Source organism: Labrus mixtus, chromosome 1 (assembly GCF_963584025.1).
Source record: "Labrus mixtus chromosome 1, fLabMix1.1, whole genome shotgun sequence".
Taxonomy (NCBI): Eukaryota; Metazoa; Chordata; class Actinopteri; order Labriformes; family Labridae; genus Labrus; species Labrus mixtus.
Window position 1 is genome coordinate 19517744 of NC_083612.1, and position 16280 is coordinate 19534023.

At 41.0% G+C, this 16280-nt stretch overlaps 1 protein-coding gene across 11 annotated transcripts in view; it reads right to left on the reverse strand.

The window, feature by feature from the left end:
- Positions 1 to 12890, reverse strand: part of tjp1a (tight junction protein 1a) — a 99654-nt gene extending 86764 nt beyond the window's left edge. For all 11 annotated transcript variants that reach the window (XM_061037133.1, XM_061037107.1, XM_061037126.1 and 8 more), the window contains exon 1: positions 12298 to 12890. In XM_061037133.1, the coding sequence (XP_060893116.1) occupies positions 12298 to 12389 (92 nt within the window). In that variant the 5' untranslated portion in view covers positions 12390 to 12890. The remainder of the gene's footprint in view (positions 1 to 12297) is intronic.
- Between the last annotated feature and the right edge of the window lie 3390 nt (positions 12891 to 16280).

Consider the following 16280-nt stretch of genomic DNA (forward strand, 5'->3'; position numbering starts at 1 on the left):
TCAAGAATCAATATCATCCAGCTCTGTTGTTGTCTTTTTGCTGGACCTCGCCTTGGAGCCGCTCAACTCCTTAGAGTCTCGTAGCAGCGTGTGTACAAGCCCAAGCATCAGTCCTGGCATCTAGTAAACCAGCCCAAGCTCCAGCCCAACCCCTATGTTCCTGTTGAAGCAGAACCTGCCCACTCCTGTGTCCCTGTCAGAGACCCTGCCCACTCCAGTGTCCCCGTTGGTGGCCTGGTTTACACCTGCCGGTTTCCCTGTTGATGGCTAGGCCGAAACCTCCTAGTCGCCCTCCTGAACTGCTCTCCCCTGTGTGGTTTGCCTCCAAGCCGCCCTCCCGACTGGCTGTCCTTGATTGGTCAGCGCCCCTGGCCGCCCTCCTGAAACTGCGTCCCCTGTTTGGTCAGCCTCCTGAACTGTTTCGGGCTCATGCCCTACCTTCAGTCCGTCCGCTTAAAGGTTCCCGCTCTCCCTTTGCCCTGCTTGGCCGCCAATCTGAACAATTTTACCTCCTTGGGTGGAAATTAAGCTTTTGTTTTTTGCCATTTTGTTGAATAAGTTCATTTTGTTTTCCTCCTCTTTGTTTAAACTGTTAAAAATGGCACAAAACAAATACTGGTATTTGCATTTTCATTGTGGCCATGAAATTAGAAAGCCAGAAACACTGAGTTTAGTTGCGCTAAAGTCCAATCCTCAAGCAGTATAAACATCAGAAAAACAGAAAGAGCTTAAGTATATCCGCTCATTTGCTGATGGGTAATGAATGATTTATCATCAGTGATGCTGCAGAACTGTAGAAAGACATACCAAGCTATGCAAGCCAGTGGATTACAAACAGTCTGGCTGTGTGCGCAGACAGAAGTGAGTTTCACTTCTCAACGTCTCTAGGGAAAATATGAGAACTCATAAACAGGGTTGCACTCAAAATGCGAATCCAAAGTGACCCTTTTAGTGCTAAAAATAGACCATGTCGGCATCTCAGAGCCCAAAATAACAGAATAACAAGACATTTTAGGAAGTGACTGCAGTAAGAGGTAAAGTTAATGAATATTACATGAGACTTCTGCCCAAAATAGAGAATCTCCCTCCTGCCCTGGATTTGCGAGGTTACTGGCAAAGTTTAACGGATTACATTATCCCTGAATTCCAGCAATTATAGCCTAATTGGACAAAATTCATTATTTGATTTATTGATTACTGTATCAGCAGAATTATGTTCTCCAGTAACAGTGAGTTTAAATATTACAATGAGTGGAAAAATGTATTTGTCGTAGCAATAAAGCCTGAAGATTCACTATGATAACATGATTATCAAAGTCATTTTTTACCTTGGAAACAGCTTTGCTTAAAAAACGTCAAAGCTGACATTTAAAAGGTGATAATAAAGTGACAAAATCAACACAGAGGAGCAGCTAAATGTACACTCTAATGAAAGAAGTAGGGCTGTGAGTCTTATAGCTCCACTCTACGCCTCTGGTATGACTCGCCTTCAATTAAAAACCTACAGATCGGTAATGGATGAGCAAAGCCGTTGTGTTGCTGAACAGATATGGGAGGTAGTAACTAGAGGTGTAACGGGTGAAATGCCGTAAATTTATAACAGCAGAGCTGTCCAGGCAGAGCAGCACTGTGTGTTTGTGTGTATATGCATGTCTGTGCGTGTGTGTGTGTGTGTGTGTGTGTGTGTGTGTGTGTGTGTGTGTGTGTGTGTGTGTGTGTGTGTGTGTGTCTGTGTGTGGGTGTATGAAAAGCTCCAGCTGTCCGTTTACATGTCACACATTGAGACTCCAATATTTGGCTGTTGTTATGTTCAAGGTAAAAAGTACATAGGTGGAGTGACAGTGGAGCTATGTTAAGGCGCTCTATGTAATATTTCTAATGACACTTTAAATCTGTGTCATTGTACACAAAGTGTTTCAGCAGAAATAGCATGGCAGGATACAAACATTACAATTAAGACTCATTCTTCCATGTTTATGATTTAAGTATTTTCACTGTTTGTATTGACAGCTCTATTTAACATTGGAACACATATCTAATTTAAACTTGTCAAATACTTAATGAAAGCTGAACACCAGTTTAACGGCCCTAATGCTGTGACAGATTTTCAGATAGCGAGCTCTCCGAAGGACCATTGGCTCTGCTTAGTGCTGACTACAGGGACAATAGCAAGGGTTTCATCCCCATTCTGACCATCCTTTAGAAACCATACGCACACACACAAATACACACCAGAGACATGATCCAAACACAGATTCCTTGTCATCTACCTCCACAAAGGTGGCTTAAACCAGGGAACAGGCTTACTCTGTTTTGTTTTTTGCTTCAAATGGTTTCATATAATGTCTGAAAACAGTGGACTGTGCTCTGACCAAAATGTTGAGAGAGCTCTGATGGGATTCCTTTTGATCTCAGATTCGCCTTTGTTCATATCTTCCACTTCATCGGGCAGCAGTGGTGCATCCAAAATAGCCCAGCTGACTCTTCCTCTTTCCATTTTTATCCTCAGACCTTTTCAAAGTAACTTTTACCCAGCCCGTGTTAGTCATTTGTTTCACTTCCCATAAAAACTCATAGTATTGCACAGATTTGAAATACAAAAGTTTGAGCAAATAGACACAAGCAGCAGAAACTGAAGGAGACAGGTGAACAGAGCATGGAGGAGTGCGGGGTTTGAAGAGGCCAAAAGACAAAAAGGAGGAAGACCATAATGCAAAGGGACAAAGGACAGAGGGACATTGTCGGAGTATAGCTCAGAGGTCGTCCTGACTGCTTCGTAATGCCTGACTGTTCAACTGGAAGTGATGGCAGCTGATGAACAAGCATCATTCTGCTGGCGGGGCACCCCTCCTGCTTCTTCAGGGGACAAGTGGTGACAAGAGGTGCATGACACATCCTACTTGATCCAAATAACCTCAATGACACCCCCTAAGAGCAGAAGAAACCTAATGACTAATATGCTGGCTGGCTAACAACCTCCTTGAAAACATCTGAGGAGAAAGAAAAGAAAAACAAGTGCATACATCAAAGCTTTATTATTTATAAGTTGGAGAGTGTAAGCTCTTTGAAGCCACCTGGGCGGACAAGCATGCAACCCAAAATCTGGGACCAGATCAAGACTCTGATTAAGCCAGACAGGCCTGACAGATGGACAGAGCAGATTAGTCATATAGACATGTATCAAACAAGGCGGGACAACGTTCGTGTCCGAGTGCTGTCTGACCCCTGTGGAGAGGAAGGTCAACGGCTGCTGTCAACAGGCAAGGCTGCTCTTAAATCTGAAAACAGACTTTAGAACAAATGCAAACTTAACTACAGCACACATAGTAGTTTGTGTAATTATGAAGTAGAGATAAGAGGTGAAAACAAGACGGGCTCAAGCATAACCACAAAAGAAGGACGTTCTACTGTTAACCACAATATCCCAATTTTGTTGGGATTCTTCAAAAACACAGCAATTATTTGATAACTAGCTTCTGAAATCTTACATGCAAGATTAGAAATCAGTCTGAAGTCAGATGGAATATTAAATGATGGTAGGAATAATTTGTAATATGCAGTTAAAGGGCTTTAACTTTTGGATATTGTATCCCGTTTAAAATATTATGCAATGATAAAATATTGTATTGGTAAGTAATTCGATCATAAGAAAAGACGATTCAAAAGTAAAGGGACTGCTTTTAAAAATGGATGAACGTATTCCGCGTAAGTACGAGTCACTTTTTAAATTGCTTTCTTGCACTAAAGAATGATCATGTTACAACACCTTCACAAAAAAGAAAAGCTTGAATTAAAAAATATTCATGTTAACGAACAAATAAGTCTATCAGGGCAGAGGGGGGAAAAAACCCAACAGAATAAAATGGGATCTCTGTTAGACAACAGCGTATCCCCTCTGCTGTGTCCTTCTCCATTTGTGAAACAGCAGTGATGGATTCCATCTTGTCAGCCTCCTGTGAGACATCGTGACAGTCAGGAGTCACCAGAGGCCGAGAACGTGTGACTCACAGATTCTTAAAGTCATTGCTGTTCCACGTTTGACTCTGACTGGAGACATTGAGTCTCCAATAGACCTTCATCACTGCCGCCAACAGGCTCTTAATGCAGCCATTAAACAGACCCTTCGTTAGGCTTCAAATTAGACCTGGACCTGTTACAACTGGAGTGTTACTTACAGAGGAGATAGCTGGTGCCAAAATATCACTTAAGCTTCAGTAAGAATTCTAAACACACTCTAAAGTCTGCTTAATTTTAATTTTGGTCATGAAATATTTGCTTGAAGAAAAGGTTAACAATACAACTATCGTATAAAGTACTTGCTGCCAGCTATAAATACTGCAACACATTCAAATCAGTTATCAACAGGTACTTGGGGCGATCCCTTGCTCTACGAGGCAGATACTGTATTATTACTGTCTATTACTTGGCACATGCACAACACACAGAGAAGTGTTCAAAATGCTCACAAATAGTGCTCATTTTGGCAGCTATTTTAAACTAGTCAGTCTTAGTTTTTAGACTAAAATGCACATTAGGATTAGTCCAATTACGATCATTTTAACCCATTATAATTTTAGTCCAGTTTTTAGTTGATAAAATGTCATTACATTCTAGTTATTACTTTTGATCGACACGTTTTCTCTCTTTAGACTAATTCAATTAACCTAATACAGGTAACAGAAATAGTTATCAAGGCGACAGATTGTATTAACTGGATTTCTAACTCATACACACGTTAAAAACTGTAAACACAGGTAAAGCAATACAATTCAACAGTCATATGTATGCAGCTGTAAACTCAATGTAATAGTTAAGGAACATATTAGTGCACCATCAATACTGTTAAGTACTTAAACATCATACTGATGCCAATACTGATATCATTGGCATGAAGGACTGTGGTGGAGTACTTTCACAGTGCCAATCGCTCAGAGTGAGAGACTGGTATGACATGGTTAGTAGCTAGTGACCTTGGAAAAACTGCTTTTAATGTTAGTGCAGCAAACTATTGGAATATTTTACAACATGACCTGAAATTGAGCACTTTTAACCCCCTTGGTCACTTTAGGAACATTCTTTTTAACCGCCCAATACCTACCTGTAACTGTTTTATTTGATTTTTGTTGTTGACAAATCATTTTAGTCATTTCAAGCCTTTTTTAATTTTACTATATATATATTTTATTGCTCTGACTGTTATTTTTTTTTTTTTTTTAATCCTTTGGTAGCTTGTTTGTCATTTGTATGTATTCTCTGCACCATTGTCAATGAGGGTCACCCTCAATGATCTCTCCGAGAACTTAAATAAAGGTTGATGTTGATGATGATATGACGATATGATTCTGTCCCTTTTCTATTTTATCACAATTCTTAGATGCCGATTTGTATGTAATTATTAAATATTTTGATTCTTAAGTACTGCGATTCGATTGCGACTGACAGGTTAGACGAGAGGAAACATAATGAATGTCTGACAGGCAGCACACCACTTAAATGTATTCCCTGGTTTGTATTGTTAATGTTAACAAATAATACTCATCGTCAGAGTTTTTGTTTTGATAGATACATTTTTTGCTCGTTATCATCCTGTCTTCGTCATAGAAAACGGTCATTGAACAACACGTATACTCATATTTTTTGTTAACAAAATGAACACTGTCCCCAAATAGCTTAAGAAGTGTGCTAATGTGTCAGAAACACTTAATGTAGAGTTGAACAGAAACTGCAGCGTAATGAAGTTGATTTATGACTGTTTTCAGGGGGAAATGTATAAAAGGCATATCAGTGAAATGCTGTATTCTTTGAGTTTTTAGGTGATGGTGGTGTGTGTGTGTGTGTGTGTGTGTGTGTGTGTGTGTGGGGGGGGGGGGGGGGGGGGGTGGGGGGGGGGGTGGGGGGTGGGGGGTGTTCCTTTTACATATATTATTGTTTGTGCTTTTAACAAAGCAAAGATAAAGAAAAAAGTTATTTTTTTAATTACTTAAATTGGACCCAAAACCGTATCCTTAAAAGCCCTAACCCAGACAAACACACAGACACACTCACACTGGCACAGACACCCACAAATCACTCGAACACACAGATCCACGCACAAACAACCACATAAACACACACCCACAGGATGCTCAGGGAGCGGGTTGGGTAAGGGGGTGAGCCACGAGTCAATAAACCCTGTGTAATCTGTTCCCTTTAGTGGCATAAACCATCTGAGAGGAGATTACAAGCGTTCTGCCAAAGTAAGAACATGCGAGTTCCTGATGGACAGAAACACTGAATAAAAAACAAACACACACACACTTCAAAACAAACGTGTGTACCTTCGCATATACTCTAAACGCACTGTGGAGAGTCAGAGAAGTGCTCCGAGTCTGCCATGAAGTCATGACTTGTGTTTTTAGGATCTGACTCCATGACTGTAATACAACAAGGCTTTTTTGTCTTCAGGGAAAGTGAGACGGAGAAATACAGAGAGTGGAAGAGAAAAAAAGGACATATTTCTGCATGTTTTTGAGAAAACTACTTATTATCATGACAGGCCCACCCTGGACTTGGGCCCCTGCTGAGGTAACTAATGCGCGGCATTGTCAGTTTGTGTGAGATTACGCATCATGGGCTCCATGAGTGGAGCTGGAAGAGGGGAGGGGGTACCAAGGAGTTGTTGAATGTGTGTGTGTGTGTTTGTGTGTGAGCTGGAAGAGAGGACGTGTGTATAGGCAAATCAGAGGGCAGAGGGGGCTGCTGCATGTGTGTGTGTGTGTGTTGGGGGGAAGGAGGGACGCTGACTTTATGCATCATTAAGCAGGTGGACTGAGAACACCAGGCGGAGCTGTCACGGTGGAGGGGAGCAGAGCAGACATCTGGCACACAACACAGGACCATACACCCACATGCTAGGAAGAGCTGCAAGCGGTTATGAACACACGTCATCAGGCTAATTATTATTTATGGATCATCTCAAACTAATTACAGAGCAGTGTTTATTACAAACTGCTGTGTGTTTTGTATCATCTCCATGAGTTTGTTTTGTTTTCATGATATGATCCATTTGTTCCTCAGGGTTTTAAATTTGTTTGATGTGATGATTTACTTATTCAGTAGCTTCATCTAAACTCCATTAATTTGACAATACCCAGAATAACACAATGCGCAGATTATTTAACATCTCAATCATGTAATCTGACATTAAGACTCTTAAAGGATCAAGCTTAACTCTTCCAGAATATTGTGAGTTAATCAGGCAGTTTACCTGAACCACAACAGAAATGGGTGACATCTGACAAACGGATGACACAGATTAAAGCACAATGGCCAATGATCGCCATAGTCTTCACCAGTGATAAACGTACGGCTGAAAATGAATCTACACCAGACTAACCCTAACTTTACAAGTTTCATGTTGCTGTATCACTTTTAACTCCTTCGTCTTTAAAAGCGGCTTGTTAGTATTTTCAGTTTGTTGTAACTCCGAAGTTGCAGTAACACTTTATATTAAGGTGCTTGTAATAAGCATTAATAACAGGTAATAAGTCACTTATAAGACCTTATTAGATTGTTATTAACACAAATAAGACTATATAACTGTTAATATAGGCATAATTAACACGTGTATTATGTCTTATAAGACACTTATATGCTTTTATTAGAAACGTATTAACACTTTATTATACCATCATAAACATTAATAAGATGTTTATTAACATTAATAAGACTTCATCAGTGTTAATTAAACTATAAATTGATTTATAATTGGCTTATAAGATATTAATTAACACAAAGAAACGTGTCACCACTTATCAATGTTCATAAGATGTTTATTAACATTGATAAGACTTTTAGGTTCATGTTAATGCCTTATAAAGATTAATAAATACTTTATTATGCACTTATTAACCGTTAAAAAAGCTCTTCTGCAGGTACTGGATCTAAAGTGGGAACACTACTTATAAAGATTAATAAATACTATATTATGCACTTATTAAGAGTTAATGAAGCTCCTCTGCAGGTACTGGCCTGACACAGTGTAAGTTTTTGGTTCAAATAATGTTTGGGGCACCGGATAGCCTAGCTGTTATTTTGTTTCCCCCCTTGCACAAAGGCTATAGTCCTCATTGCAGCGATCGTTGGTTCGAATCCACCCTTTGCTTCATGTCATCCCCCATTCTCTCCTCCTGACATTTCCTGTCTTTCCTAACCAGTCCTATCCAATAAAGGCAAAAATGTATATACACCTTAAATTGACAGGTCAATCATGGTTAAAAAATTAGACATCTCCAGGTAACTTATTAAAATCCCTCTGAATGAGCTCCTGAGTAATACAGAAGGCACCACAGAGGCTGATGTTTTATTGTTGAAATCTTCTTTGCTGTTGAACATTGTAGTAATGGAAAACGCAATTTTTATGTGATAGTTTAAGCTTCTGCAGATGGTGAGAAAAGTTTAATGACGATTACCTTTTATCATGTTAAAGCACGGAAACACACCTCCATTCAACCATCACATTAAAACCAATCAATACAACCGGGGTTATAATTAAAGCAGATGTGTTACTGCTAAAGGACAAGATCGTTTTTGCAAATCTGTTTAAACCAAACCCTGATGTCTTTTTTTTGCCTTGTGGACAATTCCTGTGAAGAAAATAATGTGATCTTCATGGACAGAATGTCAAGGAGCAGCCGGGGGGGGGGGGAGGGTTTCCAGTTTGGGGACCTCAAAATGTCGTCTCTGCTTTTTGCAGATGACGTGGTTTTGTTGGCTTCCTCAAGCTGGGACCTCCAGCAGGCATTTGGGCGGTTTGCATCCAAGTGCAAAGCGGCTGGGATGAGGGTTAGCACCTCCAAGTCCGAGGCCATGGTTCTCTGCCGGAAAAAGGTGGATTGCTCTCTCCGGGTGGGGAGTGAGTCCTTGCCACAAGTGGAGGAGTTCAAGTATCTCGGGGTCTTGTTCACGAGTGAGGGTAGGATGGAGCGTGAGATTGACAGACGGATTGGCTCGGCGTCAGCAGTAATGCAGGCGTTGTGTCGGACCGTTGTGGCGAAGAGAGAGCTGAGCCTGAAGGCAAAGCTCTCGATTTACCAGTCGATCTACATTCCAACCCTCACCTATGGTCATGAATTGCTCTTTTTATTGTTATGTAGTATTATTTCCCAGTATTTCCTAAACTACAGTACATGTCGGAGGTCAACTGCTGAACATAAGCCTTTCGGTTAACTCTGGCAAATTTGAAGATTTTTTCAAAGCTCCTGTGAGGAATGGTTATGAATTAAGACATGCATACTAATGCCTTTTTCAGACCTCCAAAAGTTAACAAGACCATCAGCGACAAGATTGATAACTTCAGATTAAATTTTACAGCATACTACACAAAAACTTGTATTTTTTCCACATCAAATATTCACAATTACTGAAACAAAACAAGATTAGCAAAGGTATGAGAGGTACTGTTTTGTCCACAGTGGTGTAAATCTCAACATATACTGAAAGTTTCTCACAGGAACTTTAATTTAACTGTCTAGATATAAATGCACAATAAAAGTAATCATTGTATCTGCACATATTCATACAGGCAAAAACATGTTTCATTCTAATGCATTTTTTCAGGCAGTGAATGCACGGCTCCTCAAATATGATGGATGGTTTGGAGTTATTTTTTAATCAAAGGGGTCATGTGTTTTGGAAGATCATTAAACCATCTGGTGCACAACCACCCCCTCATCTATCTCTTCATCTGCTGCTGTGATAATGTCTCTGTTCTGCCTCCTTGTTTATAAGGAAAATCTACACCCTACCTTTGCATCTTAAGCATAACCAGAGTGTACCAAGATCAGCTTGATCTTACTTTGATTTTTTTTATGTAACCTTTATCACAGCCAAAGCTTGTGCCATGTTTCAGGTTTCATCATGAGCATTTGTTTTTGCATGAACTCCTACACCTCAACTCTAAATTAAACCGTATGACGTCGTTGGAACCGAGACACATGTGTACACTAGATCACTTTTAGCATAACATTGTTGTTTATATGTACGTATGTATTTACTGCTCAGTCTGGTTTAGATTTTGAAATGGATGTAAAGTGATGCATTAGGGAAAGAATCGGGTTCTGGGTTTTCATTGAAATTGTGTTGCTTGAGTGCACGCAAACCCACTGATCTTATAGGTTCCCACTTCACAGTGAATAAAGACAAACATGTCATGCTAGTCCATGCATGGGGTGACTTCATGAAACATACACCGCAGGCACACGCTTGCTCAGCTTCTCTTCGTTAAAGTGGCTGTCGGAGGCGATACAGTAATCCAGTTTTAATGGCCATGCCCCTTCCCCCACCATGAAGTGATGGCCCCAGACAAACCGCCGCGCCTCTCTTAAGGGAGAAGTGTCAAAACCAAGTCACCACTATCTCCTTTGCAGCACATTTGACAGCAGTCATGAGCTAAGAGAAGAAAGCCAATCCTTTTGGCCCCATGTGGTGACTGCAGATTCAGTCTAGGGTGTTACAGGTGAGAAATAACAAAGCCTTTTGTTTCTTAATATAGGATGTACAACCCAGTAACCACCTCAGGCATTCACCAAAAAACAGTTATTTCCTTCTCACTGTGAAGAAATGTCAATCTGGAAGGATATATGTTGTGCTTAATTTGATCTATATGGATAATAGGAGAAGAACAACTGGATGTGCTCATTATAGGGATTAAGAGCCTTTAATTAGTATGAACACTACTCTGCTGTGTAATATATTTGGATTTCCCTTTTCTCTATTATTAGCCTCATCATTTCAATGAACAGAAGAGGCAGACTTACAGTTAACCTTAATATGACCTAAAACATAATCATACCACAAAACATCTGTTGTTTCTCTCATGTTGTCATAGCCAGATGAGGCAACACATCAATATCAACCTCTGGTCCCCTGATATCAACTAACACACAAACTACAAATTGTACAAAAACCTAAATTACCATAATTAAAATGGTAACATTTCCAAATGTTATTGGAGAAGTTCAATGATGCTCAGTATTTTCTTCATACATCTTCACAATTCAAAGTATGTTCTCACCTTTCTCTATTTAATATCATAATAAGAGCTGCAATTAACGATTATTTTCATTATGGATTCATCTTACCATTATTGCTTAATTACAAGACTAATTGTTGGGCATATGGTTGGAGGAAAAAAATATAAAGTGTCTGTTTCCATGTTTTTAAAGCGACGCTGGACATTTTCTGTTGACTAATGGGTGAATCGTAGAGATTTACATTAAGCAGTAAGCTTAAATAATCAACAGTTTTATTTTCAGCAGTAGGCAACAAGGTGGTTCAACCTTTAAAATAGAGAAATGGGTGGTAAAAGATGTTTCTAAAAGCTGAAAAAAATATTAAATAAACATAAAAACAAGAAGACTATAAATGAAAAACTGGTGCAAGTTTGGTGGATGCACCTGGATGAGTTGGGAAAATGTAAAAAAAAAAAAAAAAGGGTAAATAATAACTGTGTATGGTATACATTAATATAGGTGAGAACAAATGTGAAAACAAAGGCAGAAATAAGCAGCCATTGAAAGGCAACCATTTACATCACTCCATCACGTTGTAAGCTAAATGCAGGAGGAATGAAGCTGCTAAATAAGTGATGAGTGGAGAAATCAGCCGACATTTTTGTTTTACTACATCAGAAAGACAAAAATAGATCTGAGCACGGAGACTTGCTGGGCAAATGCAAATGAACAAAAATAACACGTGGAAGCTTCAAATAAAGGGACTGCTGAAAAGGAAAACAGCGCGCGCGTGCAGGTGATTTCAAAGCGGACGAAGGCTCAGCATTGTTTGCCACTGTTGTTGTTGTTTGTGAATACACCTGCTCTGTATTGTCCGCTCCTCCGACCGCTGCATGTGAAACTCACCCTGTTCCAGCCGATCATAACAAACAAGAGTCCGCCAAGTGAAACATCTGATAAACACAGAGGGACGGGTACGCACGCACGCACGCTGCACATAAAGCTATACGCGCCTCTTGTCCCCGGCTAGATGCCTGCATGTGCCTGTGTGTGTGTGCGGAGAAAACAGTTGTTGAAGGTAAAGAAAGAGATGGAGCTAGCCGACTTCCGCCAACAGCTGCTCAGCTTCAACTTCGCACGAGACACGGGCAAAGGGGAAAGGAGGGGGTTTTTGTTTCATGACCTAAAGAGGCTCATTTTAAAACTATTTCATCCACATGAAAAGACACACAATTTGTTACCTTTTCCACGCACCAACACACGCATCCATCCACACGCGCACCTCTCGCTCCTCCTGTCTACTCACCACAGCTGTCTCTTAGTGGGGAGGCAGTCTTTGTTGGAGGCTGTCACTCCCATTGCCATCTGCATCACCGTGATATATTTCTGGTACTTCATGTTGTCCTCCTCTGCCACTTCTTCTACTACTACTACAGCTACGGCTAATGCTACTACTACTTCCACTACTACTTCTACTTCTAGGAATCCGCGCGCCAGAAAAGCGGCACAGGTGAGCGTGCATCCAAATGTCTGTTATTGTCCCCTGGCACGCGCGGCATCTTCCGTATCAAAAACGCCATTTCCACGTCTGGAGAAGTGCTGACGGGGAAAATGTTCCCCGAGGAGCTCAACGAAAGGTACCACGCCGTCGCGACCCATGTCTCTAATCTCATTAGAGCTCAGAATAGATTGGTTAATCCATTCAATTTTAGTCAGGAGCGACTCATTGTTGTTGTTCGCCCCGCAGCGGCCACTTTCTTGTCTCCTCACCTCCGCTTTTCATTTATTTTCTTGTTTTGCTCCGGTTTGTCTCTGAGGAGTAAATGAGTCAACAGAAAAGAGACAGTCGGAGTCTGAAATAGGATGCAGCGGCGGTGGCACCCAAACGTCTGCGAGGTAGGAAAGGGAGTGCGCGTGTGTCCAACGAGAGAGAGCGAGAGAGAGCAGGGGAGTGACAGGGAGGGGGGAGGAGGAAGAGGAGAGGCAGAAAAACGATGTAATGGCTTGAGAGGGGGTAAACTACTTCTGCTGATACAAATCTCAGTGTTGTAAAATTAGAGGGCAAGCGGGGGTTATTTTCTTCACAGGATTGGTCCTCGAGGCACAATAAAAACATCGGGGTTTGGTTTATTAGAAGACACTTAGGGATTAAACTGGACTTCAGGGAGGCTGGGTTGTAAGAAAACAACAGCCTTTCAACAGTCTAAGATGAAGGAAGACCACAATACTATACTACCTCTGAGGTTAAGACAAATATTTAAACCAGTTAAAGGACACAATGTGTTTTAAGAATAACAAAAAAAAATCAGCTTACATTTCAACATTTTAGTGAAATAGTGAAACTAAGGTTGTGCAATTAGTGCTTTGCACATTACTTAAGCTTATTTATAACTCCTTATATAACCATTATACATTAAAAGTGATGTATTATTTTTTATTTTTGTGACCATTGTTATGGCATGTGTTGGCAAGTTCTAAGTTACCAGAGTTATGCTTTGGCAAAATCATCTGATAGCTAAAAAAGGTTAGAGAGCTGGCGTGTGAAGCAAACTTGCATCGTGCCCGCACTCATCTCTGATGGTGTCATAAGGAGTGGCTGAATGAAACCAACTGGTCTTCTCATCACGCACACTACTGCAAGCTGTCTCCTCTTGATATTTTACATGATAGAAAAGCCTCGTACTCTTGTACTGACTCAACTTAAACTGATGATGTTTTAGTGATCAAAGGTCACTGTGACCTCATGTCTGTCCCCACCTAATAAAGAGCTCAGTAACATCTATGGATTTCCATACAGCTGCTTTATTTAGAGATTTTGAACTCATGCATGAACCTATTTTCTGTCTGACTCACATTAGATCTGCAATGTAGTTTGTTCAACAATGACGACTACAACTCCCATAAACAAGTGTTTCCTCGTGAAGTGGTCAAAGTTGGCCTTTCATTGTAATAATTTAAGCAGAGATCAAAAGTTTGCATACAGAACGGCCACTAGACCGAAGATATGTAATTTATGCTGATGTGTTTTTAAACAAAGAACATCTACCAAAGTATATTGTACAGTTTTTTTAACAACTCAAATGTCTATGTTAGTAGCACCTTCAATCATTTTGTATCAGTCATGCCATGGTAATATTGATCTATCTAGTCCTGCTCTTCACATGCGGCTGTATGTGGAGGCAAGTTATCATCGAGTCTTATTGGCGGCTAAGTTAAACAGAGCCAAGTAAAGCTAATTAGGGAACCACAATAATTCTGCAAAGAAAAGGCACATAGAACTTCGATCAACTTTCATTCATGCGATGGATCAGTATTATTTATTAATGATGTATACCACCGCATGTGAAACCCACAGAGTATTGTGAGCTTCAGGTTACTTTTACCCGCCCCTTTATGGGCTGACAGTTCACTGTCTCTGTAGATGCTAATCAATTCAATAATTGATTCGGTGTCAAATTCAAATGGCCAGTAAACACGGGCCTTTGGTGAGTCCTCAAGGACGGGGGGACACCAGAGGAGTCCACGTGCATGAGATCTAAGTAAGGATGAATCCCTAGTGTGCTGTTATGTGTATGCCTGCACAGTCTATGTCAGAGAGGAAAAACAGAGTTTTCTTCAGGAATGAGGAGTGATTAGGAGGCGAGGGATGTAACCATAAAGACTGTTCATAGACTCCTGTGTAGACTCGTGCAGGACCATTAACCTTTAAACAAGCTGGTAGTGAAGCTGGAGAGCATCCCACAGTTTTTACAATGAAACTGAGCTATGAGGTGAGCGCTCACGTCGCTGTCACTGTATTTACATATTTGCTAAGACTCATAAACAGAATGAAGGAAAGGAGAGTTCCAGTGTATAAACCATCGTACTCGTGAGATGGCCCATGCACCGGAAAACGTAAATCTAAACTCTACCCGGATGAATAACACCACAATAAAAGGAGAACAGAAAAATCAGCCAGTGGAAAGGCAGGTGACTCTTTTTGGATTGGGCAAGCTGGTAAGCAGCTGGTGGGGAAGGTCAGTGGAAAACTGCTGCTATCAGCGCTGCTTGATATTGGCAGCTATGAAAACAACAGAAATGCACCCCAAAAATATCTCAACACAGCCGATTTAGCCTTTCCCCTGACTTCTGTGATGTTCGTTTACAGTTCTGGGAGTAACTTGGGGTTTACTCAAGAGGATTAAATAAACATATGCACACACACACATACACACAAACACACAGGCAAACCAGAGGCCAAAAGGAGAGCAAGGATAGTGAGGTCACCACAGCAGTAATGTGGTCCTTAGCCAGAAGGATGATGCAGACGATGTATGACGCACAGCCCCCATCAGACCGTTAATATTCTCTTTAATATCTGTTAACACAAAATTTACTGGTACTTAGTGACCAGCAAATGGACTCTATCAGCTAGTTTATTCAAAAAATTACGAACATTCACTGTGTTAGTGCTCATGTTGTAGCGTGCGCACCCCTTGATCTGTGCTAACATTGCTGGCCTCAAGTAAAGGAATTTCTGTTTGGGTCACTTATTATTTGTTGATAGCCAAAGGCAAATGTCTTGGAAGTGTTTCTTTGAACTTCACACATCTGCTAAATAAACCTTATAGTCCCAAATATAAATGGCTAGCTTGCCCAAAACACTGCTGTCCCCCTTGTGATGTTAACGGTGAGTTGGGCAGAGATGGATGGAGAAGAATACTGGATTGGTTAAGAGTGAGATTTCCCTCAGGAGCAGCAACCATCCAAATGTGTTGATCCCCCCCCACCCCCCCCCCCCCCCCCCCCCCCCACCCCCCACCACCACCATAAATTACACTATCCCCTGGCCCCTGGCCACTATTAATCACATGACCACAGCGGCCAGATTAAATCTGTAGCCTTGGACTGTTCTCCTGTCTCACTCTCTCTCTCCCTCTCTCTCTCTTTCATGCACAAGGCATACAGATAATCAAAAAACACACAGCATGAGTAGACACAACGTCAGCTGAGCATATAGCAACAAACACATACAGATTACAGCTATGAGCATGTCATCATGGAAATGAGTCACTGTGCGGCTGGTGTGTCATTGTCCACCTGTTGTCATCTATCGCGTGCACAATAAACATACCTTTTCTGAACAACACGGTCTGTAAAGCAACACCTCTCGACCTTATGCAATGTGGATGTTGTGTGCACCCTGTAACTCAACACTTCAGTGCAGAGCTTTAATATCTCACCGTCAGACCTGGATCGCCACAGAAACACTGGCTCTGGACTTCGCTATGTTGCCCTGACACATGGGAT